A 26,529-nucleotide genomic window follows, 5' to 3' on the forward strand; every position below is an offset into this window, starting at 1 on the left:
GATATTTTGAGTTCAAAATTTTAGAATTACTCATTTAAAGTCAAAAGTTATATGTTGAACATTCTACTAAGAATTTGAATCATAACTTAAGTACTTTGATTACGACCATAAAATAAAAGTAATCAAGGGTGCTTTTGTTTTATATTTAAGATGCTACTTTTCTTTTATATATATATTTTTTTTTTAAAAATGTGATATTATAGTTTGAAATGTATGTCATTTACTAGTTTGAAAACATTTTCCTTATAAATATAGAAATACGATTAGTAAAGTTGGGACTCGAGGGGTATTTCGGTAAAAATGATATTAGGTGTTTGGATTTTGGAGAATATGCCATTTGATATTGAATTGAGAATGCCACGGTGTATGAGTGCTGTTAACTAGGAAAGTGCCCAATTGAGTTGAGGGTGTTTCAAGATAAGCATCGCCTTTGTCGCATTTGTGCTTAATCATTATGTTGAGTTTAATTTTTCACTTAACTACTTAGGGACTCTTTGGTCACTCTATCTCTCTATCTAGTGTCTAGGATACTTTATGAACAAAAAACTATGACCTTTTTCTGTCGTTTGTTGGTTGTAAAACACTATAACATAGGACTAAAACATTTGTAATAGTAATAACAATAATGTTATGTTAATTATTAAATAAATATAATAATATAAGGAGTTAAGGACTTTGGCACAAGGAAGACAACAAATGAAAAAGGTTAAACAAGATCAATTTTGGTTGTGGTATGGATTGTGATATAATGCAACTTATTATGTCTTTAAACATTTAAGTACTCTCTTAATCCACTTTGAGGTATCTTTGACTAAGACTATAAATTAGTTTAAGTTTGGAGTCGTGATTTATAATAATCTTTGTCAGCGATATTCATTGGATTTTTATTGGAAAATTAAAGTACAAAGGATATATGAATGGAACATGACCGATTGTGATGGTTTGAAGGCGGTGCCTTGTAAGTTGAGCATGAACAGGTAGAAATGTAACTGCCAAGTTTACTCTCAAAAAGTTTTAATTTGTTTCAAGGATTATTCAACCTATGAAAAATTTAGATGTTCCTCCTCCATGACTTTTCAGAACGATGAAAGGATTAATTCCTTAGACTAATAATCCTTGGCTTTTCATATTCAGGTAAACTAATAATAATATATTAGCATGATTATTAATTTGTTATTATTATTATTTTCACATTTCATTTCATCTGATCTACATAAAATCCGCAAATATGCCAAACTTTATTAAAGTAAAATGGTATTGGATTTGTTTCGTGTACCATTGATTGTATAATTCTGGTGGTTTCTCTTGATTCGTTATGGAGAATCGGAATGACTTCATTCTTTTACCAGTTATATTATATATAAACAATTAACAATAACAACTGGTAAATTCTCTAATACAAATAGCGAAACCTATTAAACACGTGTTTAATACTAATCATCCTACATAGATTTAGGGTATATCTCCAAAGTCCAAATTCATTTGACCACTTAGCCCTGTTTATAAATTATAAATCCTTAATAGAACTTATATCAGCAATTGTATTGTGTACAATCCTGAAGTTTAGATTGTCTTAAATAGTCAAAATTTGTGCTTTATATTTATCTTATATTTAAGTCAATATTATCCAATTCTCCAATTTTTTCGCATTAAAAGTAATTAGTTTCCTAACCTTCTTTTTCCGCTAATACCTTTTGTAAATGAACAAAGTTTGAATGTAAAACATGCCCGCATAGCCACACACTCCACGCACATCCAACCAAATTCTCTATTTAAATAATCAAATGAAGTTGGACGCTAAACAATTGTGGCTACCACTTGCCTTAACTTCGAACATTTTAACACGGGCTGCATTTTAATACTTAGCTGTCATAAGTCTTAACAACGAAGATATACAGATCCTTTGGCTGGGAGAGCAAATGCAAAAGATGCTGAGTTGGTGAAGTTCATTGATCACTATGACAGAGTGGTTAGGATTTGCAGTATCACCTCTCTTTGCACAGGTGGGCCACTGTAGTTCAGATGTAACCGACCTCTCTTTTTCTATGGCGTCTTTATTTTCAATGAAATTCCCTATTTAGGATAAAATACTTGCGGTGGCACAAGCTTACAAGACGCACTTGTAGTTGTCAACTTCAGGAGATGGTAATGAAACTTTGTTTGAATTCATGCTATATACATCAGGATAATGCAAAAGTTGAGAAAAGAAGAAAATCATGGATTCAAATTATATCAACCTAATGGGGCAGCAGTAAATATAAATACAGCAACAATATAAGGGACAAGGATTAACTAACCCCCAAAATTGTGACTGAACAAGTCAACTATCCAAAATTTGAAGAACCGTTACAAGGAAAAAAAAAAAAGAACTGTTCATGTGAGGATTCGTGGCAAAATTAAAATCTGTCTGGAGAGACGACAATTCGCACTCTTCACTGCGACAGGCCAATGCCAACAAGGGCACAAAATTTCAGAACAAGAAAGAGGCTCACTACATTATTCAAAGATGAGAAAATAGTACACAGAAAGATGCAATACAACAATCTTCTCAAATTTTATTGCTGCCAGGCTGCTACATGGGGATTTCAGCGCCCATAAACTTGAGATGATCCGCATTTGCATTATTTATATCCACAGCTGTTCTCTCCTATATTCTCTTACAATTACAGGAACACTTGTTGGTGGGACCTGCCAACAATTGTAAACAATCATGACTTATGGTGAAGAATATGCAAATGATAGTGTCCCTTTTAAAAGGGACAAACAATCTATGCTCACAAGGTTTGCCTAGGACAAGGTGCACATCTATAACCTTCATTGGATAAAAGCACTTACCATGCCATAATCTGTGACTATCATTGAAATATAATCTGAAGGAGTTGCATCATAACTGGCATCAATTTGAAGAAAATCAAAGTCAGTGAACATTTTTGGTGGTCTGTTATGTATTATCTGAAGGTGCTTACATCAAATTTAGAAGTTGCAGATTTTCAGTATTGGCCCAACCATCCAAGTAGTTGACATCCTCTCTACCCAGATCCTTGGAAATGACTTCTGGATCACCTGAAAGAAAATCCAATAAACATTAACATTCTTTCAGACAAGGAAATAATAGATCCTCATAGTTTGTGACTGTTTACATACCGAGTTCATTTGAGCATATCGAATCAAGTTGTACCCTTTCACTAAATTTATAAGCCTCACAACACACTAAAACAGGGACACGAAACGAATGAGCTATCATTGCAACACATGCAGTCCCAACTCCTGAATAAACTGTCCCATTAGACAAAACTGATGAAGCACCCAAAAACACACGAGTGACTTCATGCATTATGTAGGAAAGTGCATTTATTTGAGTGTATGTACACCTAAGACCTTTCTCCACCAACCTCCGAAGCAAAATTTTTCCTCTAAGCTGTGGACGAGAATCAACTATTATAACTCGAAACTGTTTTCCTAACTTATGTGCATGTGATAGTATCATTTCAACAGCCGATGACAATCCATAAGTAAGAAGAACATCACCATCTCTTATTTTTGTGACTGCATGCTTAACTATCACCTTGTCAGCAAGTATAATCTTCTCATTTATAAAACGCTCAATATCTGAGTGGAGAGAAGCTTTTGATTCTGACTCGGACAGTGTCAAAGGTAGTTTAGCAATTCGAGTTTTAAGAAATTTTATTGCATTTCCCATACTGATACAAAGAGGCCGACACTCGATGAGGAATGAAACATAGCTACTTATTTTTGCTGTCAAGTCTCTCACAAAAGTCTTCTCTGGTGGAACTCGGTAATCTCTGATGGCATCTTGAAATGCTTGAAGCATTGCAATGCAACGAGCATTACTGCCAGATATATTGCCAGACAGATACTGCAAACCCGCCTGATAATCATAAAGACTACCATGGTTAAAGGAATAACCACAGAATTTTTACAATATGGCTCATAGTATCTCAGTATTATACAATTTTGACACCATTCACAATGAACTTCTTAGTTGCAGATAGTATAGGCAAGAAAATACACTGCAGGTATAACAATATAATATAATAATACAAGTGACTTGAAGTCGGGTGTTTTATCAAATTGAACGCCCAACAATCAATTTTTATTGATGAAAAATTAAGCAAAAAACTTAGAAAAAATTAGAGAGAATTAAGTGCTGAACCTGTGTTAAATAATTAGCAATTAATTAAGTATCTAAAGCTATATGAAACTAAACCATTTCAAGTGATTGATTTAAACACGAAAAGTTTTCCTGCACGATATCAGCAATGACCTCTAATCTGCTGAACATTTAAAACTGTTTTATTTCTACGTTGCAACAAAGAACTGATTTTGAACTTTACGATAGGCCTATATGGGTTTGTCAACTCCTTCATCAGGACAAGAAGGGATCCCAGGGTAAGGAACATCAACTTATCCTGTGGCATTATTTCACAATTGAGTCATGAGCATGAAGCCATGAACATCACAGATATTGTGAAATGATGACTCCTGGCTGTATAACAAGAATGATTGTAACAAGACACAACAAGGAAATAAGATAGCCACCTTATAAACTGCAGGATGCACAGTATCAAGCTGGAAAAACTTCGCCTCAAGATCTGGAAGAAGACTCCCATGTTCATACTGTGGCAAATGCCTGAACAACTCAACTCTGTTCCTAGCTTCTGTTTGTTTTACCACAGCACGCCGTTTAGCTTTTTCCACTCTGCTTTCATCATCATATTGCATGCGTGGTTGAGGAACATCTTTCTTTCTATCCTTTTCTGGTGGACGATCACATCCCTTCTTCTCGGACGCTGCAACTGAAGAATTATCTACTTTGTGTGGGGGCTTTATGGCCTTAGCTGGTTTTGCAGTCCCAGAAGTTACAGTTCCAGATGCCTTATTTCCTTCAGCTAATAAGACAATAAGACATTATATAATAACATAATAATGAGCAGGCAAATGTTCATTGGAAAAAGAAATTTCATGAAAACAAGTCACAAGTTCCCAATTTAAACTTGTTGAAAGTAGTGTTAATGGAGAAATTGAGTCTTTGCTGGGTGGGTCTAATCTGAAGATTAAACTAGGTCCAAATAACAAAATTGAATGGCATTTCCAATGGAAGAGCTCGAAGATAGACATAAAATCAATAATCAAATGTCATTTCTTTGTTCACAAAAACTTAAAAAATAAAAGATTTTTTAGAATTGGTGTGATGATCACAACTAAACATGCAATAGTTCTAATCAAAGTAGGGCATAATAATTGCTAATACCTTTTGCAGCAGCCTTTGCAGCTCGTTGTGCTTCTTGAAGAGCACGTCTTTCAGCTTTTGTGGTCTTATCTTTCTTCTGCTTTGAATTTGTAGCTTGGTCTTTCGCTTCCAATGCTGATCCTCCTCCATTATCTGCTTTCTCTCTTCCTAGAGGTGATTAAGGAAGGAATAAGAAAAGGACTAACAAAGTGATTTGATTTCTAAACAAAGTCATATATGCAAGAAAGAAAGAAAAATTAGAAAACGAAAAAATACCAGAAAGGGAGACCAGAGAGAGAGTAACATTTGATGCCATCCATAATTAACAAGAAGCAAGTTCGACAAAAAAGAAAATGAAAATTTTCAAAATCAACTTTTAAAACCAAACACGTACTATCAAGACGAATTAAAGTCAACACCAATTTCACGTATAGGATAGTTATAGCTTCCCATGTGCCGACACAAACCTCAATCTATCCTCTTAAATTGCGGTTCAGCAATCCAACCTTCATGGGGCAAACAATAAAATGATCTTCATACTCAAAGCACATAATTCTCCACTTGAATTCTCACTAGTAGTACAAAAAACATTTAAATGAAGCTCAAATTCAAAAAGCACGTAAATTCACAACACAAAAAGCACTTAATATAAGACTCATACTCAAACATAAACCCTCCACTTCAATTCGAAGCGCATAAATTCTACACTTCAATTCACTCAACAAACAGCACTTAATGACTTCAAATTCAAAATCACATAAATTCTCCACTTAAATTCAATTCAAAGTCAAACAACGGAATAACCAAAACTAAACAAGAGAAGCAAAACCTAACCGCGAATCCCTAGGGAGGAATCATTCACCACCGAGACCGTAGTCAATCCGCTCGCCGGAACGCTGCTAGCCTTCGCCGCCGGCGACTCGAATCCGCCACGAGGCAACGAAGTCGCCGCCTTCCCTCCGCCGCGACCAGGCGAAGCCACCGCAGCTCCATTCAAGCAGTAATCTCCGTCACCACCGCCAACGAACCTGCTGGAAGAGTACGAAGACGACGCCGGAGACATCGGAGCTGGAAAGAGCTCCGACGAGCTCCCGTAGCTCCCGCCAGCAACAACGGAACCCTCGATGGAAACAGAAGATGCACCTGGCACAGTCGGCGCCAGCGGCCGAGCATGGTGAAGGAGATTTTCCGACGAGTGGCGCGGCGGAGGGATCATGACGGGAGAGAGGGAAGAGGAAGGAAGGGGGATCGGGTCAAGAAGACCCGATTGTGAGAGTTCTGGTGGAGCAAAGAACCCGACCTTTCGAACCTTGGGGTCAATGACGGCGCGTGGAGCTCGGCGCGTGTCCATTGGTGATTGATTAAACAGAAAAAAGAGTGAGGAAGTGAAAGACGTTAGGGTTTTTGAACAGAGAAGAAGAACGAGCAGAGCATTGTTTTGGGGTTTTTCGAGTTTCGATTATTTTGTTTTTGTTTTTCTGTGAAATTTTGTTTTCGGATTGAATGTGACTCAGAGTGCGCAGCCGAAAAGGTGAAAATGAATGAGAAAAAAAAAAAGATTATTATATGAATATTTTTTTTCCCTTTGTTTGATGCTTTTGCAGGTTTGAGTTGATAGAGTTTATCAGTTTTCTCTGCATCTCATCTCACTCTCACTCTCCAGCTATATTTTCTTCCAAGTTATCGTTATTTTTCGAAAATCTCAATTGGAGGTAAATTACCAAATTTGACATGATAATAATATCTACATTTAATTTACATGTTTTCTCCAAAAAAATAATTTTCATGTATTATTATTATTATTATTATTAATTGAAAAACATGCTTTACTGTCTTTTGTATAGAATACAATAATCAAATTCAATACAACTTCATAGATAAATTTTCTTTTATACAAGAAAAACAATATTTTTCTTTTTATTTTTTATAATTCTTAGAATTGAAAGAAAAACAATATAGATTCCTTTTTCCGATGCTGTGGAAAGTGGAAACAATTTTGTTTTAATGGATTCCTTTTTTTCACCACTTTATACCTGACTCTTAACTCGTTAAATTGAATAATTTGAATGATTTTAGTTTTAGAGAGGAGACTGATATTTTGCAAGTATCTGTACAATTCGTACTAGGGGTGCACAGACCCAGCCCGGCCCGAAGGCCCGGCCCAGTCCCGAACATTTTAGGGGCTAATTTGGTGTGATTTCATCGGGTTTAGGGTCGGGTAAGGGTCTCAAAAATAGACCCGGTCATTATTTCGGGTCGGGTCCGGGCCATAGCTCGGGTCACCCGAAGTCGGCCCGGTCATCATACACAATTAATATTTTGTGTTATTAGTGATGGATCATGACTATTCTTATGTGGAATTTAAGTATTGTAAACCTTAATATTTTGTGTTATTAGTCATTATAAGACTATAAGTTAATGTTTTATGTTTAGAATGCATAAGACTTTAGACTAATGCATAATATTGTGTTATTTGTATTGATTTAAATATTTGGTATTATTAGACAATATTAGTATTGATTGTGGTTTTGCTTTAATATTGATTGTGGTTATGCTTTAATTTTAAAGAAGGGTTGGTTCTTATTATATTTTTCTAAGTGAATTTTACCATGTTAAATAATGGTTGGAGTCTTGGAAATTTGGATATTTTTACATGTTAGCTTACAAGAAGGTATTAACGTAATGTAATATTAACGGCCCGGTTTCACTCGGTTTTTACCCGGTATAATTGTGACCCGAAAGTATATTGGTTTCATCGGGTCTAGGATCGGGTTCGGGTCTAATAAATAGACCCGGTATATATTTCGGGTCGGATCTGGGTCCTATCAAACCCGGCTTCACCCGGCCCATGTGCACCCCTAATTCGTACTACACATAACACGCTTACACAGGAGTTTATAGTACACAGTACTTTCAAGTGCTCTGTGTATAAAATTAAATCCTTACCTTATCTGAATTATAATTAAACTACCACTATCCTTATCCTCACTTATAAAGTAAATAATAATAATAATAATAATAATAATAATAATAATAATAATTTAAACAAAGCTATACGTTTAGTTTATTCTAAATTAATTTCAAATCTACTTTGCTTTTTCTTATGTCAATCCTTTGTCATCACCCCATTTAAGATATTGTTAAGATAAACTCTCATCCCCATCAGAATGGAAAAAAAATGTTTAAACTCATAATTTAGGGCTAATTATATAAATTATTATATAAGTAAAACTTTATCATCAATTCCATTGTCGTCCAGCGGTTAGGATATCTGGCTTTCACCCAGGAGACCCGGGTTCGATTCCCGGCAATGGAAATTTTATCTTTTTTCTCTTTAATTACTTCTGAATTCTGATGCTGTCAAACTTGTAATTAAGTGAATGATGAACAAGTGCCATGGTTTTATCATATATCATTCTATGATCAGCTAGGTTCCTTCATCCTTCAATTTCATAATGTTTTCCTATGCTTTACAGTAAAGCATATAAAAATGGCATCAAATGTTCTTCATCTGCCATTGGAACTGATTCAGGCTGGAAGAGTTCTAGGAACAGTCACAGACTCAAAAAGGTTTAAAAAATGGAAAATTCCGTTGTCGGGACTTGAACCCGGGTCTTTCGGGTGAGAGCCGAATATCCTGACCAACTAGACTACAACGGAATGTTGATTAGCTTTTGTGGAAAATAATATTAACCTTGTTACTACTTATATTTCTTTGTTATTAAATCTTAACAAAAGAACGTTCGACTTAAAACATCTAACTATTACTAATAATATCTTCTAAGAGCTCAATAAGGAATTAATAAGAATAACAATTTTAGAGCATATATATACTTAAGATTATCTATTAGTTACTTTAGCGAATCATACACTATTATCCTCACAATATTGTGCTAAAATTATTACTATCTCAACTTCATATAATAATTATCAATGTTTTGAAATACCCAACCAAAACAACTGAAATATACTGCTAGCAAATACTCCATTTATTAATTTCACGAGCATGTCTGTGATTGATAAATATTGAATGGCAAGTGCTCATGATGTTAGGCAATGCATCTTCTTGTGACACGAGAGAACCAGAAAAAAGAGATATATATATATATTTCTTAAAAAAAAAAAAGTGGGGACTGAATAGTGAATGCGTACACAAGTCACAAGATGCTATACATAATTTTCATCAGAAGACATTGACAAAACAGGTTTGTCGCTATTTCCTTATCAATAAACACTAGTAACAAATTAAACTGAAAAAGCACAAACAAATCGTAGTTATTATTTATTAGTTGATTTGATTGCCATATGGCTGTGGCCTGATTAATTAATATATTTACCGAATCATCATATTATAATAATAATAATAATAATTAATAATCTAAGAATTTGGATCACATAATGTATATATAGCCACACTTACATGCATGTGATGATATGATGCCACTTTAATTATATCTTGGTCCACACTCATGATCACATAACACAAGAAATATATATATAGCCCCTACCATTATATTCATGTACACGAAATTAGATTGTCTCAATTAAAATGGTTAAGTGTTATACATCATCATCATTATAAATAACTCATGATGAGTTCAATTCCAACACTTATGCATCCACCAAGGAATTGAATTCAATTCATCACCTAATAAGATCCAATAAGGCATTGCAGCATCATATGGCTATGCTTAGTTTAATTTTTGAAACCCCACAAAAATCATATATAGTAATTTTATCTAGGCAAAGGCTAACAGACAAATCGTTTGTCGGTTTCAGACTTTTTCACATATATAAACTAAACCAAACATGTGCTGGTAATAATTGATTTTTGGTGATTGATCATACTATGATTGATATGTACATGAATCTATCATACATTATTTATCTATGTATTCTCCAACATCAATATTGAATAAATCACTGTATATACATATATATGTAACCAGCCAAAACCCCAGAACTACTAATTTTGGGTTATTCACAGCATAAAGGACCACAACACAGATTCAACAACACATACACCATCTAGTTTGACTCAACAATCTTAAAAAAAAAATCACAAGAGCGATAGAAGATATCATGGTGATAAATAATTTGTTTTTTGCATGCATGATTCGTTGTTGTTATTAAATTTAATTAATTTGGTGTTCAAAGCAGTTGAAACTTGAAAAAAGTGAACGCTAGCTCAAGAGAGAATGGAGCAGCGAAACACAAAGAATAAGTGAATCCAATCTCCGTTTAATTATTATGTTAGTTTATATAATTTCACTCAATTTTTAACTAGGTTTTTGTATTTTTTTATTTTAATTAAATTTTTATATTTCTTTTAATTTTATAATTAAGTCATTTCTAGTGTAAATGATATTAAAGTTAATTGAATATTTTTTTTATAAATTAAAGATATTTATAATTAAAAATCTAATTAGATATTTAATCACATATATTTTAGAATAAATATTTTATTAATTTTAACATTTTCGACATAAAAATGATCTAATTACAAAATTAAAAGTAATGTAAATATTTAATTAAAAAAATATATAAAAATTTAATTAAAAATTTGGTAAAATTATAAAAACTAATAAAATAATTAAATCTTTAATTTTTAAAATAAATTAAATGATAAATCATATTTTTTTTTAAGTAAAATAGTTCAATACAGTGAAGTGAAACAAAAAAAAAAAAAAACTCATCACACTAAAGATAACAACTTCTAATTATCTTCAGCATTATCATTAACAACATCAACAACCTTCACCACCAATTCACTTATTGTAACTTGTAAACCTTAAATCATACCTCTTTGGATAAAAGTATACACACAACTAAGAAAACTAGTTAGCTATGCTAACTAAGTATAACTAACTCCATGTACTTAGTCACATGTGTATAACCAAGTACCCATAAACATCTTCAAATCCAACTAACTAGTAACTACTCCCATATCATGTTTAATTCTACCCTCAAGTTGGGGATTAAGATTTGTTCACAGAACGTAGAAAATAATAATGAGAAGAATTTAAGTATCATCTATTTTTAAAATATATATTAAAATTATTAATTCATTTTTTTAAAGAAAGTAATATAACATTTTATTGTATATTTATTAAAATAAAATATTTAAAATACCTTAATGCCTTTATTAAATTCTAATAATAATAACAATGATAATAAATCTCTAAATATAGAACGAACCTTAAAAATCTCACAGCATCACATCAGACCTGAGATGATAGCATTTGACCACAAAAGTGTCTTTTCCTATAGCCTCTATCAATTCAAAGACCATAGTTGCTCTCCAAATCATAAGTACACTGACGAATCATTGGCATTTAACTTCTCATTAATGTTCTTCCCAAATTTCGTTTAATTTAGGCTGTAACATTGAGGCTCCTTGTTTGATGGAGAATAATTCATCTCCAAACTCAGGAGTGTCAAAGACATTTCCTTCGCACAATGTATATGCTTCAAATCATTCAACGAAGAATCAACTTGATTGGTCAAGATGATTAATTCATTTGTTTGTTTATTACAATTTTATCTTATATATATAATAATATTTTAGTCAATAACAAATTTTTAAATAAAATTTAAATTTATAATGTATTAATAGTTAATTTGTCGAGTTAAGTCGATTTGGGATTATAAATCAGGAAGATAATTTATGTGTTTTATGTAATAATGATGTGAAACATGTATATCAGTGGTTGGCCGACAATGATCCTTTCTGAGTTCGATGAAAGAACATTTTCTATGTTAGACAGAGGAATTGAGGAGAAAGGAGGATAGAGAGCAGCGATTGAGATGCTTTTGTGCGATTATTTGAAACATTTGGATGGAGAAGAATAGAAGAATTTTTCAGAATAAAAATAAAATGGTTGAAGAAATTATCAACATGACCGTGATGAAGTCTAACGAGTAGAAATGTGTGGATCTCTTTAATTATTAATGACTTTGTATTGTGGTTTTATTTTCTGTACGCTTGTATTGTAATCTTTGACTTTTTCTATTTGCTACACTTATTGTGTTGAGTTTCGTGCTTTCAAAGAGAAATAAGAGACAAATCGATAAAAAAAAAAAAAAAAAACTACAAAGTCTTACAACGATTCCAAGCTTTACGAGTATGAATCAGATTTACAAGAAGAACAACTTTGTTCTTGATATATGCATTTCAAATTTTCTTAAAAGAAAGTCAGAAATTGTATATTTTAATTATTATGTTCTATATATAGCTAAGTGACCGGGTTCATTCCACGTGTATAAAAAGAAAAAAAAAGAAGTAAAAACCTATAAATGAGATTTATTATTTAATTTACATGTAAATTTGTCATGTCTAATGTAAAATTTAATTTGATGCTATAAAAATTTTTTTATATATGTGCATTTAATCACTGCAATATTACATCAGTAAAAAAATAAATATAATTGTATAACTATATAAAATATTTTATGATGTTAATATATCAAAATTAAATTAATCTAACATATATTTTAATAATTAAAAAACTAGAAATAAAAAAAACGCCCTATTATTCTCATTTTTTAGGCCAGTAATATAATTGGTAACCCTAAAATTATGGAAATAGAGATGAACAACAGTCCTAGACTCCTAGATATACAATAGGTAATTAAATACTACATTTTTATTTTAATCAATCTGAGACCCTAAGCTGTCTAACCACTATTGGAACTTATTATTCATTAATACAAACTATTAATGTGAATGCATATAAAGAGGTACCTAGTCCTTATTAGACTTAGCTTATATATTGACATTGATTTGTATCTGCAAAAGGAACAGAGAAAAATAGCTGAAGATAGAGATGTATCATGAAACTAGATTATTAAAGCTATGAATTTTCATACATTATTGATTGTTATTAATGGTGCCATAGTCCTAGTGCTAATGCATGTAATGTAACCGTACCAATTTCAAATTGTATATATATATATATAGTCAGAGTGATGATTTAATTTAACATATAATAATATTATTTCTGCACAACAATTCTACTAATAATTAAGATAGGGCTTGGTATAGTAGCTGTGTTCATCATCATCACTTTTGCATAATAAGGCTCAGACCTCAGAGAGATAGATATATAGAAAATTAAAAAGAGACGTACCACTGCATGCTATTTATGATTCATCTTGATCTCATACATTCTCAGTTACTCATAAATTCCATAATCTATATATATTTATATTTCTATTTTTAATAAAAGAAAAAAAATGAATTATTATTATATGCAAGTATCTCTTTTCCTATTCCCTCCTACTCCCTATATAGCTAGCCCTGCTTTTTTTGTCTCTTATCACTTCATCTTCTACTCTTCTTATTGTCTCAAGGTTAAAACCACTATATGCTTTTTAATTTCCACTGTTCTTCAGATCAGTTGAGTTCTCTTAATAAGGTTAACTACTGTTGAATTGTTCTTGCTGCTGCATTTCTCTTTCTTCTTCTATTCTTTCTCTCTTTGTCCATGTTCATGAATGTTATCACACATGATCTTCACTGTTTTCTTCTTGGACAGGTACTAATCAATAATAAGAATAATGTGATCCTAGTTTCTTTCTCAATTTGGTAATAATGTTTTGATTTGTAGTACTACCATCTTTAATAATTTTATCATCATGCAGTGTTAATTATTGTTGTGTGTATGTGTTACATATCTGGGTATTTCTAAATCTATGCTTCTCTATTTATTTAATTTATTTCTTGTTTCATGTGAATTTCACATACAGAGCTATTTCAGTGTTTAGTTTATGATAGATGTTACTACATACTAATCAATTTCTATTTCAATTAACATTCCAATTTCATCTTCTTTCTTCTCTTTTGTTCTTTTTTTTTTTTGTATCATATGAATTTAATAGATGAGAATCGTTAAATGATTGGATAAGTTTAACTAAATTTATTATTTGATAATTTTTACCTATCAATTTCACATGAAGTTAATTGTATTTAAATTTTCATCGTACTATTTTAGTGTTTGGTAGAGTGCATTCCAAAGGAATCAAAGTTACATGATTAGATAATTATTACTATTTATGTTTTTCTTTTGTACATGTATGAAACTCTTAAACTTCATTATGTGAATGAAGGAGAGTATCAACTTGTTCCATGACTTAACTTCATCTCAATGCAACTTGTTCAAGACAAAGATTCTTGTTGGAAATAATTTTAAAAGATGGAAAAATACAACGATTAATTAAGAAAGAATAATTAAAAAATGAGCATTAATGTCAGTCTTAATTTTGTCTTATATGTAGCTTAACAATGTCTTTTGCAAAAACTTTTCAGATGGAAGAGATTTTTGACTTGTGATGATGAAAGTAAGAGACAGTGATTATGGAAGCGAGGCCATGTAAAAAGATCACTGCCATCAGGGTGAGAAATAACTATTACTTTCATTTTGGTTTTTTATTTGGAAAAAGAAATAATATGCAATCTTAATTTTTTTTTTTTTAGTAGGAAGAGAGCTAATAATTCAAATATTAAAATGTTTTTTGGTGAACCAATAAAAAAAATGCATGATGCTATTAATTAATCTTACGTCACTGAAATCATCTGTGAAAGGCTTACGCATTACAGATTACACACACACCAAATAAAGTCGAACACAGTATGCCCCGCCCAAGCCCAGTTAATATAATGGATGCATCATGCATATATAAGATAGCTCCAAATCACAAAAAAATAAAAATAAAAAAAAAATAAAAAAAGAGATAAATCCAAATATCGAATTATGATTTTAATAAGTAAGAATGTAAGATATATATGTTTTTAGTTAGGTATGAAAAGTGGAATAAATTTTATGTGTAAAATTATGATTTAATAGTAAAATTAGCTCTTAACGCTGCGTTTAGTTAATATTTTTGAGATACATAAACACATATATAAATGCACAAAAATATAAAAACATAAAAATACACAAATTTTATAGTGTGTTTGATAATATATGATGATGCATCATCTATCATATATTATATGATGATGTATTTAACTTTTTTAATTATTTTTTATTTTTTTATTAACTATTTGTTTTGTGAATTTTTTTATTGTTTCTTTATTTTTTTCTTAACTTTTAAATTTATTATCATATAAAAAAATATTTTAATTTTTATAACAAATTCTAATTAAATAGTAAAAAAGTATATACATAAAAATGAATTATTTCAATATTTATTTATTTTTATGATATTAAAATAATAACATATTAAATAAATTATATATTAGTATGAATATTTTATATATTTTATTCATTAATTTATTTTAAATGCATATATCAAAATATCAAAATAACTAATTTATATTATTCATATTACATTTTTTACAATAATAAAAAATAAAAATAAAAATTTTAGTTATTATAAATAATATCACATATAAAATTATTATTTTCTAATAGAATTCTCTATTTTAATAGCACTGATTAATAATTTCTTATTAAAAATAATAATAAAAATTAATATCTTCAATTATATAATACAATATTTAATTATACAAATATTTAATTTTTGACTCTCTCTTCAAAAGATTTTTAAATTTGTCTCTAATAAATAATCTATAAGACACATATGTATAAACTAAATGTCAATTTTATCCTCTGTGTTTTATATATTAGTATTTTCAAAAATAATTAAAGATAAAAAGGTAAAATTTTGTGTCCTTCGTATTTTTGTATCTCAATTTTAAGAAAGAATATTAAATATATGTATTTTGTGTGTATCTATATACTATCGTGTTCATTTAAATTTGTGTCTCACTAAACAAACGATAGATGTGTACCACCGTGTCTATCAATTAGTGTCCATGTCTCAGCCAACAAACACAACTTAAAAGATGACTCATTTTTTAAATTTGTCCTTAAAAAATTTTATCAATCAAATTAGTTTTTCAAAAATTATAAATTAATCATTTTTATCCTTTAGTCACTCAATTAATAGTTTTTGTCACCAATGATTAATGATATAGAACATCAACTCACATAATATATGATACCTAGCATATCTAATTAAACGCTAAACAAATATATTTATGAAAATCTATCAATTTAGTGTCGATAGATTATATTAAGATTAAGGTTTATATAATTAAAAATTTTGACTAAATTGATAAATTTTTATAAACATATTTGTTTAGCGTCTAAATGAATATATTAGGTGTCATGTATGTTATTAATTAACATTTTATATCATCACTCGTTGATCGAAAGGATAAAATTAATATAATTTTTAAAAAATTAATTTAATTAATATATTTTTTCAATGATGAATTTAAAAAATAACTCATTTTTAGGAATTAATTTAATTACTAATCTATAAAATTATATATAATATTGATTTAGGTATTTTGTTTGTATTTGTGTACGTACAACGTATAATTAATGACAATTAATGCATATATATGGCCAAATGAAAAAGAACATCATCTCAATACACAAGGATTGAGCCATTGAGGAGCGTCCCACAAAATAAATTAAGCCTCTAATCCAAACATCTTGCTATGGTTAAATTCAATAGATCACATACTAATTAAAGCTAACAATAAGACACAAATTTGGGAAGCAAGTCGAACACTCTTTTTAATCAGCAAATTAACTTATAATTGAATATTTAAAAGAAACATTAAAACTAAAGGGGAGAGGTTTAAATCCAAAATTTTTCTTACTATTACTCCATTGTTATCTTCCCAGTCATTCGGTTCGAGACATGTTTGGGCCGGGCTTAAGGACGGTTTGGGCCGGACTTTATGTATGTCTGAAACAAAAGTAAAATAAAATAAAATTAAATTAAATTAAAGTGTAAAATTTTAAATTTAATATTTATAATTTAAAATTGAGAAATTATAATTTAGAGTTGAGGACAGTTCACAATATGCAGCGGCAGACAGCAGGCAGATAATGGTAGTTGATAGCTGATGGTGAGTGAATGGAATTATATTGTAAAAAAAAAAGGAGAAAAAATAAAAAAGAATAATTAAAAAAAAATTGTGAGTAATTGAGTTTGTCTGTTTATTGGTTGATATTAATTATTTTTTTTTGTTTGCTCCTTAGCTAGGTTGTATTGATTTAGGTGTTTTTGTTTGTATCCATATATATATAGAACGTATAATTAATGATAATGTATATATGGCCAAATTAAATTAAAACTTGAATGTAAACATGTGGAAAAAGCATAGAGATCATCATCTCAATAAAGGGGATTGTGGAGCATCCCACAAAATAAATTAAAACGTCTAATCCAAACAATCTTGCTATGGTTAAATTCAATGTCTCGCATACTAATTAAAGTGAATGATTAGATATCATGTTCAAAGTATAGTGGGTTTCAGAGTTGTGTTGAAGGTTGACCATCAATAATTTAGAGTATAGAGAATAGTGATCACATTTCGTTAGCATAGGTAAGACTGAATTATAAATATATTTTTACAACACCAACTTATTTAATATTCTAGAAAATAAAATTTAAAAATTGAGAATTTATTCTTCTATGTTTTTTTTTTTTACCGAAAATAGGGAGATTCGAACCCGCGACTTCTTAGGTGAATATGGAGAGATTATGTCATTTAAATTATAATTCATTGGTTAGAATTCATTTTGTTAATTAAAATAATCATGATTAATTCATCGTAAATTTAAATTTGATTTAAGAATTTGTGGTTAGTCAATAAATAAATTCGTATAAACAAAATTAAATTTCAATCACTTGTTTAAATAGATGAGTATATTTATGTCTTTAAATGAGTAATATAATATTGGCATAATGAAAATCATAAATACTACTTAATTTGCACACTTAATTAATCATACCATGGTTAAACAAAATTGAAATTAAATAATAGTTTGATATTATATATTTGGGTTTGCTTTTATTTACTTTTTGTTGAGCGTTTTGAATATTATATATAGTAGCATTTTGTGAATGATGATGAGATGGGTTAGGTGGGATGCAATCTTAGTGGTTTATTTATTTGATTGTGCAGGATATATATGTAGAGTATATATAGGACTTTGACCTTAGACATAATAATCAGGTACTTTCCATCCTTACCCTATACATAAATACTACCTAGTTTCTTCTATAGCTGCTTCTTCTTCTTCTTTTACTTTTTATTTATTTTTTTTTTTGTTTATTTTACCCTGGTTTGTCTATGGTGTCTTATTTTAGCCTCTTATGATAATTCATTATTTGTCAAGTAACACCTTCCTATCTCAAATTTTCTGAAAATTCCTCAAGTTGCTATGTGTCCACATAATATAAGGAACAACATCAGTATCTGTATTTTACCTACTTATAGTTTGGAATTAATAATTCCTAAGGAAAAATTAAATATGCTCTCATACAATATATACATTATATATATAGAGAGGTAGCTGGAAAAGGAGGCAAGGGAATTAATGATTAACAATGGAAGGCCGAAATATGTATGTTTAAAGTTTTGCTTAATACAAGTAAGGATCTATCATCTATCATATGAAAAATAGGCACGTATGGATTACATGATTCTTTGTGAATGCCTTTCATATATGATGATGTTAAATAGGTGAAGACCAAAAATACAAGTTCTAAGTTTAACATTTTTGCTCCTCGATTATTTGCCAAAATCTACATAGAGAAAATACGGGAAAAAAAATTATTAGGTAGCATTTGGAAGCAGAAATTAGAATTGAAGATGGAGAGACAGAAATTTAATATTTTGTTTGACAGTTAAGTAACCTTTGTTTTAAGGTATTGAGACAGAGATTGAGAAATTGAGATTCCGTATTATGTTTATTGGTTCTGTTTCTATTTCTAAAATTTCAGTATTTCAGTACCTCTAAAATTTAGGGACATATGGGACTAAAATTTTTAGAGATAAAGACTGAAACTTTAATAACATTTTATACCTAAAATACACTCATTTTAATTAATTAATTCTAATTTTACCCTTTGTGTAAATTAAATTAGAGTTTCATTCTTGTTTCAATTTCTGTCTTCTGAGACTTATTTCAATCTCTGTCTTTCAATTTCAATCTTTTCATCTGTATCTTTCCACCAAACGTTATCTTAGAGACTAGAACTAAAACAGAAAAAATTAAAATTTTTAAAATAAAGACTAAATCTTTAATAATATTTATTTTAAAATTATTCTCATTCAATTTTTTAAATTCTATATCTAACTCTACCTCTTTTTTAAAATACTATTTTATAGTAAATATAATAATAAAGAGACTTAATTTAATCCCTGTAAGTCTCTCTCCCAAAAGATTTATTGGTGTTGACTTCCATCAATAATGAGGTTATAAGCTTTTCATAAAAAGTAGCTTGAGATAGATATATGTCTTTCTCTTTTAAAAGACTGAATCTATGACGCTTTCCTTAGAGTTGTTGAACAGTTCTTCAGCCTAATAATCCTATTATGTCTATTAATGATGTCAATATACACATTTTGACCTTGCATCCAATAATAGACATTTTCTAAAAATAAAAAACCTACCCAATATTTCAAAAATAGAGGGTACCTTTTTTTTTGTGACTGAAAAAAAAACTACCCAACATGATCCATTTTAAATAATAAATTCATATTTTTAAAAATCATATAAAAAAAATTTAAACTTACATTACATAGTACATATATATACCACCCTATTTTCACTTGATTAAAATCCAAACATAAATATATTATCAAAAAATCAATTTATAAATGATGATTAATTAATGTATACACTATGCAAGAGTTCCACCATGTGCAACAAAATCTTGATATCAGATTCTATGTATTCTAGCTACCCTACTTAAATTGAAAGTTCTATGTATGTCCGTAGTATGTAGTAGGGTTCTCCAAAAGATTTTATTCGACATTTTTTTTATGCCATATTAATTCTACCTATATGTAGTGACTAGTAATCTCTTCCATAAAAATTTATTCTTGGTCATATACATAGAGGGAATAGACCAAAGTTTCAATATACACATCATCATTCTTTAAAATGCGCATATATTATTGTAATGTATTTAATTGGACTATATATTATATACACGAATATTTTCCCCTTAATTTTTCTGCAGTCAATAATCAATCAACTCTTCCATTTTATTTTTTATTAAAAAGAAATTCCAAGTTGATAAAATTGTGAAAGAATAGAAAAAAAAAAGAAAAAATGAAAAAAATTTTATTGATTGTTGATTGATTGAATTTTATTGAAGTATGAATGTAAAACTAAATATATATAGAGTATTGGTATAAGAAAAGATAAAAACAAAAAAGATAAGATAAAGATAAAGACTAAAATTATAATTAAATTTATGTATTCTATTGGGCTGAATTTGTAGGATACGAGACTTCTTTATTGTTGTTATGGACTAAGGTGGAAGAGTAATTTAATACAAGTCTTATCACTAAGTTATCTTATTTTATATCTCTTATAAAATTACTTATTCTAAAATTTTAAATCGATAGTTATAAGTAATTTTATGTTTTTTGATTTACATAAATTTTATACAAATATTTCTTGTTTTATTTACTTTATAATAGTTTTCTTAAAAATTAATAAAAAAAAAATTTAAAGTTTTAAATATAACATTTTATATGATCATAACATGTTATATAGGTAATAGTGTTATAATTAATATGCAATTAATATAAAAAAGATAAGAAAACAAATTAATTAAATATGCTTTTTTTCTCATTTTGATAATATTAACTACAAATAATTAATCAAGTAGATTTTTGTACCCTTGAAGCTTCTTTATATTTCTAAATGTTCATCAATTTCTAACAATAATCTTCCAATAATCCTCACACACATGCATATTTATTTGGGGCTTTTGGGATTTTTATTCCCATCATGAAGACATATTTTTCATGAAATCTACCATGCATGTAAAAATTCATTGGTAGGTATGATGCAAAAATCTGATACATATAAAGTAAGCTTCTTCCATGTGCTGATGATTTCACATCTCTGCAAGAAATTATTTGGTGAATTCTATGCATAAAGCAGAATTCAGTTATATTTGTTTTTTTTTTTTTCATTCAGTTAGATTAACATAAGTGGATCTATCTTAGGGATAGCTAGAAGACCTAAAGACACAAGAATTTCAGCAACTTATTGTTATATTAAAGCTATAACACATGAAAGTGTCTTTAATATGTTAGCCAAATTTTCATTCTGTACTGAAAAATAAATAATAGTTATGAGTCCAATTATTTTGTCCACCTAATTAGCCTGCAGACATAAATTCTCTTTTGCAAAAATGTTAAAGCAACCAAATGCCTGATGAAATCAGTACATCAAACCTGCTTATTAATTAAGTAATTATCAAAGCACTTTTTTTATATCTTGAAAGTAGTACAATAATCCTGCCACCCATGATTAGAAAAGGAGTTCAGACTTTCACTGTGTATGTTGCTGTAATAATAATGGAGATTATCATATACATCATAGTTAATATCTTCCTTTAGTCTTGCAGAGAATAAAATAATGCATTGTGTTAAACTTGTACATGCAGAGAATCTGATCTGCTAATAACCAAGCTAAGTATATTATATTATAATATTTTTCTTGTCTTCTTATTAAGAACATATATATATAACTGAAATTCTGGAACTATATATTATATACCATGCTGGTGCAAAAATTCAGTTTTACCTTAGGCTGTCTTCAAATTGAAAACAAATTGCAAACTTATATAACATGTTGCTGCTTTTCTCTCACAAGAGGCAAAGAAATCTTTAATTTCTAATGGAATGTAGCTACTAATATTTATGACTCTGTAATAGAAACGAAATCTGATTTGATTATTGGAGATAAAAAATACCAACAAATTAAGTAGACCTATAAATCACATATATGTAAATTGTTCCAAGGAATTAATAATTGACATATTCTAATACTGATGCACATAAGAATTAAGAGAAATTAAATATGTTCATTATTTTCTTAACAAAGATGTAGTTTCAATATTTCTTTCAATTTATTCATCTGTGAATTTAGGAAATTACCTATCATATTATTCCACCATAGCATCAGATCCTATCTGTAACTTAATAATTTACATGCTTTTGAACTGAAAGTTGTTATTTAAAGTATATAGGACTCTCTTGATTTTTCTTGCATATTTGTTTAAAATTTTTCAAAATATACAAAGTTCTTCTTACAGAAATTAATATGCAGTGAAAATAAACAAATGCATATCCCATCCAGCATATATATTTCTCAAACTGAAAAGATTAAAAACAAGCTCAAAAGCCATTGAAATTTCTTCTACCATACACCTTCTCCAAAGAATTTAGCTGCTTCCAAAGTTTCCACCAACAACATAGAATATGTATGATCAGTAAGTACTAAGTAATAATATATTTAATAAACACTAACAAGTAACAACACAGATAAATATATATGATTCCTGTGATAAATATATAATATATATAATGTTTGTACTAATAATGTGAACCAAACTTTAAAAATTTGGTCAGAAACAAAACAACACACATTCAGAAACCTTTTGTGCCAACTGTCATATATGCCCTTCTTGGCTTGGCTGACCTTGAACAACCAAAAGATCAGTACAAACATTTGTTCAAAAAGGAATATTGGACAGGGAAAAAAAAAAGTTGGTGGTGAAGAAAATAAAAAAAATAAAAACACAGATCAGAATGAAAGATGCCTCCATATGAATGATTCCTTGCAAAGCATAATAGGAGAGTTCCATTGATTCATTCATTCAGATCAGAGAGAGATATAATGCTGAAAAATTAACTAACATACTTATAATCATAGGTGGGGATTGGTGCACTCTTCCCAAGACTTTCCAAAGATCTGAAGCCCTAACAAAAATTAAATTGAAAAATAAAATTAAAAAAGCAAAAGAAAACAAAACACTGTTAAGTATCAGTAAGTTCAACCAGAGAAAAGAAGTTATTAGCTATGATTTGTTCATGAAAAAGAGAGACATACTTGTAGACAGATTCATGCTTGATATTGTGCAAACATTGGAGCGGCCATTATTAGTGGCAGCAGAAGCATTAGCTTCCCAATTTGGTGATGATAAATTGGGAAAGCAGTGGTAGTCACTGTTGTTGTTGTTGAAGTTTGTTGCTTCTTTAGGGATAACATTATGATTTTGATGGTGATTATTGTTGGAAGAAGAAGAAGAAGAAGACATCAAAGATTGCTTCAACTTTCTCCTTATCACAATGGATTCCTCAATAACATTGAAATCATCTCTGGGGACTTCACTACTTCCTCCTCCTCCTCCTCCTGCTGCAACATGATGAGGCTGAAACAGCTTTGGTGATGATCTCATTGAAGATTCCTCAAGAGGTTGAATCATTGGTGCCCTCAATTGTTGATGCTGCATTAGAATCTGAGGATCTTCTTCCATTACCATTGCAGGGCTTTTCTTCTTCAAGTCTTGCACCTTCTCACTGTTGCACATCTTGCTACTAGTCCTTTCTCTTGCTCTTGCCCTTGCTTTTTCCCTTGATTCCTTCATCTTTGCCCTTGATTCTTCCTCCTTCTGTTGATCCCTTCTCAGCCTCCTCTCTAATGAATCCACACCCCCTTGTTCATGAGTACCTATACAATTCACAAATTAAATGAATGGAAGTAGTAGTGTTTGAGCATATTATATATCCATCTTAGATGAGTAGTATATACCATCCATATTATCAGTGAGTTGTTGTTGGTTGATGACTGAGTCAACTTCATCATCATCAGCCCCATCAGAAGAGGAAGAAGAGAAGCTGTTATTATTGGCAACACCACCATTGTTATTACCACTGCTACTGTTCTTGCTTCTAGCTAACTCCTTAATTGCTCTCTTTGACTTTGTTAGGAGCCACTCAAGAGTGTTGCTGGCCTTATCAAACCCTAACATGTCTTGAAGATCAAAGAACTTGCGTGCAATCTCAATAGAAAGCCTCACCCTTCTGTCCCTCAAGCCCTGAGAAGTGTGAATCTTGCTGTGCCTATCTTTCTTTGGTGCTGGCCTCTTTGTTATCAAACTTGACATTCCATAATGATGATGATGGTGGTGTGAAGAACCACCAGCAGCAGCAGCAGTGAAGTACTCTTGCTTGAACATTGCATCAGCCACTGCCAAATTTGTCATCAGTGCACTTTCTGGGATTGTTGGAGCATGATGATGGTAAGGAATAACAGTAGTAGTAGTAGTAGCATTATTAGAAATTGGATCATGAAGGAAAGTGTTGTTGTTGTTGTTGCAGTTGTTGTTGTTTGAATTATTAGCACCATTATTATTGTTTTCAGGGTTAAAGAAAGGGAAAGGAGGGTATGGTGAAGAAGAAGAAGATGAAGGGTAACAAGGGTAAGAGCTATAACTACCGAAACTAGAAGGAAACATCTATGGAAATTGTGATCTTACTATACTGATCTTGATCTCAGTGGAATAATAACAAAAACCCTAGCTTTAAGGCATACACTAGAAGCTAGTTAGTTACTACTACTTCATGAAAAGTATATCTATCTATCTCTCTATGTATCTATGTATCTAAATATGAATGTATCTAAATGGGAAGAAGTTACTAATCATAATAGTAGTACAATATCAAATCAAAGGAGAAAGATAGATAGATAGATAGATAGATAGATAGAAAGATAGATAATGAAGGAAGTGGGATATGGATAGCAGTATATAATAGCAGAGTTGTTGATGATGATGGGGTGAAGAAACCAGAAAGATCCAGGGGAGGATTGAATTGATTTTGGTGTGTAGTGAAGATGGAAGTTGTAGTGAAAAGTGAAAGAGTGAGAAATAATAAAGAGAGAGAAATGAATGAATTGGGTGAAGCATAAAACATATATTTACATAAACAGACATGTGGATTGTGGAAGAAACGTAAGCAGATGGTGGCAGGGGGGGTCAAATCATACATTCAACTTTTAAGCCCGTTAATGTATGTGTGTTTTGTATCTTTGTGTTATCAACCATTCTCTATCTCCTGTTTCTGCCTCACTAGTTGTATTCATATGAATAGGGTTAGGGTAACTTAATAGTTGAATTCAAGGAGAAAAACCATCCTGGATTACAGGTACCTTTTCCTATATATGCTTCTACTAACACTTTTTTTGTTATGTAACATTAATAATGGATAAATTCAGATGCAGTTATATTCATGTAAAGTTAATAATTAAAAGTGATTAAATAATAATTTAATTAAATTTATTAAATTATTAAATAATTTTTAATTATTAATTTTATATAAAAATAACTATATTTAAATTTTTATCATAAAAATTATTAGATAATAATTTTTAATTACTAATTTTATATAAAGAAAAACTACAGTGAGTTTTTACTTTTTTTTTCCTCTTTTAATTGTTAATTTTTATTTGTATTTTTTAAAACTGACTATTTATATGAAAATATTTTTAATTTATGCAAAAATTATAATAGCTAAAATATCGATACGTATTATGTTAAATAATTTTAAGCTATTATTTTTATATGAAATATATTTTTATATAAGTAGTTATTTTTCTATAATTATAGTAAAATATTAGTATATATAATATTATTGTATTTACTTTTTATTTGATTGAGCCACATTAGCAGTTAAGACTTATTAGTTTTATTAAAAGTTTGATTAATTCATTTTTATTTGATTAACTACAAGGTGAGACATGTATATATCAATAGCCATATGCATACAAACTTACCCCTTTTTTTAAATTAACTAAAATTTAAGGAAGAGAGAAGACTAATTTTATTTTAAGATAGGATTTATATAGATCATTAGACTTGTATATAATAATATATGGATCAAAGCTCCTATGTCCCTTTGCGGTTTTATTGATAATGTTTTCTATTTTTTGGATTTTATCAAAAAAAATAAAAAGTATAAGAGGTGAAAGCTAAAAATAAAAAAACTTATTATTTTTATTATTTTCTTTTAAATAATATCCTAAAAATAAAAGAGAAAATAGAAAAAAAAAATCAAACAAAGTCTTAGTAGTTATGAAAGGTTTTCTCTTAATAATTTTTTTTGTTAAATAAAAATAATCTGCTAATCAGGTTAATTATATTTTTTTGTAAGATTATAAAAGAATAAAAATTTAAAACCTATTAATTTGTTTATTATCTCTAAGAAGTGTTACATTCCCTATCTATCATAATAGATAAAATTTTGATTTAATTTTTAAATTCTTTTGATATTATGATTTAAAATAAATAAATAAATTTTACAAATTTTTATTAGGTAAAAGAAATTCTGATTTAAATCTTATTATAATACTATATATCTTTACGTATATAATTTACGTGAA

The 26,529-nt window shown here is 29.4% G+C and overlaps 2 protein-coding genes and 2 non-coding genes across 5 annotated transcripts; 1 reads left to right on the forward strand and 3 right to left on the reverse strand.

Annotated features, from left to right (window-relative positions):
* Window positions 1-1,999: 1,999 nt before the first annotated feature.
* On the reverse strand, window positions 2,000-6,869 carry LOC130977106 (uncharacterized). The gene is made up of 7 exons (XM_057902120.1): window positions 6,086-6,869; window positions 5,273-5,419; window positions 4,561-4,910; window positions 3,145-3,889; window positions 2,967-3,063; window positions 2,836-2,890; window positions 2,000-2,688 (listed from the first exon to the last, which is right to left on the reverse strand). The coding sequence occupies exons 1-7, from the start codon at window positions 6,600-6,602 to the stop codon at window positions 2,626-2,628; spliced, it is 1,974 nt and encodes a 657-aa protein (XP_057758103.1). The 5' UTR covers window positions 6,603-6,869; the 3' UTR covers window positions 2,000-2,625.
* A 1,626-nt stretch (window positions 6,870-8,495) lies between these two features.
* TRNAE-UUC (transfer RNA glutamic acid (anticodon UUC)) lies at window positions 8,496-8,567 on the forward strand. The gene has a single exon. It is a non-coding gene; the product is annotated as a tRNA-Glu (tRNA).
* A 271-nt stretch (window positions 8,568-8,838) lies between these two features.
* TRNAE-CUC (transfer RNA glutamic acid (anticodon CUC)) lies at window positions 8,839-8,911 on the reverse strand. Its single transcript has one exon. It is a non-coding gene; the product is annotated as a tRNA-Glu (tRNA).
* Window positions 8,912-22,315: 13,404 nt separating this feature from the next.
* On the reverse strand, window positions 22,316-24,985 carry LOC130976972 (transcription factor DICHOTOMA-like). 2 transcript variants are annotated; one of them, XM_057901958.1, is made up of 4 exons: window positions 23,902-24,985; window positions 23,200-23,820; window positions 23,011-23,069; window positions 22,316-22,535 (listed from the first exon to the last, which is right to left on the reverse strand). In XM_057901958.1, the coding sequence occupies exons 1-3, from the start codon at window positions 24,605-24,607 to the stop codon at window positions 23,017-23,019; spliced, it is 1,380 nt and encodes a 459-aa protein (XP_057757941.1). In that variant the 5' UTR covers window positions 24,608-24,985; the 3' UTR covers window positions 22,316-22,535; window positions 23,011-23,016. The 2 variants fall into 2 exon arrangements, with proteins under 2 accessions (XP_057757941.1, XP_057757940.1); XM_057901957.1 differs by having other exon boundaries at window positions 22,405-23,069.
* Between the last annotated feature and the right edge of the window lie 1,544 nt (window positions 24,986-26,529).

The sequence above is a fragment of the Arachis stenosperma genome, chromosome 4, assembly GCF_014773155.1.
Source record: "Arachis stenosperma cultivar V10309 chromosome 4, arast.V10309.gnm1.PFL2, whole genome shotgun sequence".
Taxonomy (NCBI): Eukaryota; Viridiplantae; Streptophyta; class Magnoliopsida; order Fabales; family Fabaceae; genus Arachis; species Arachis stenosperma.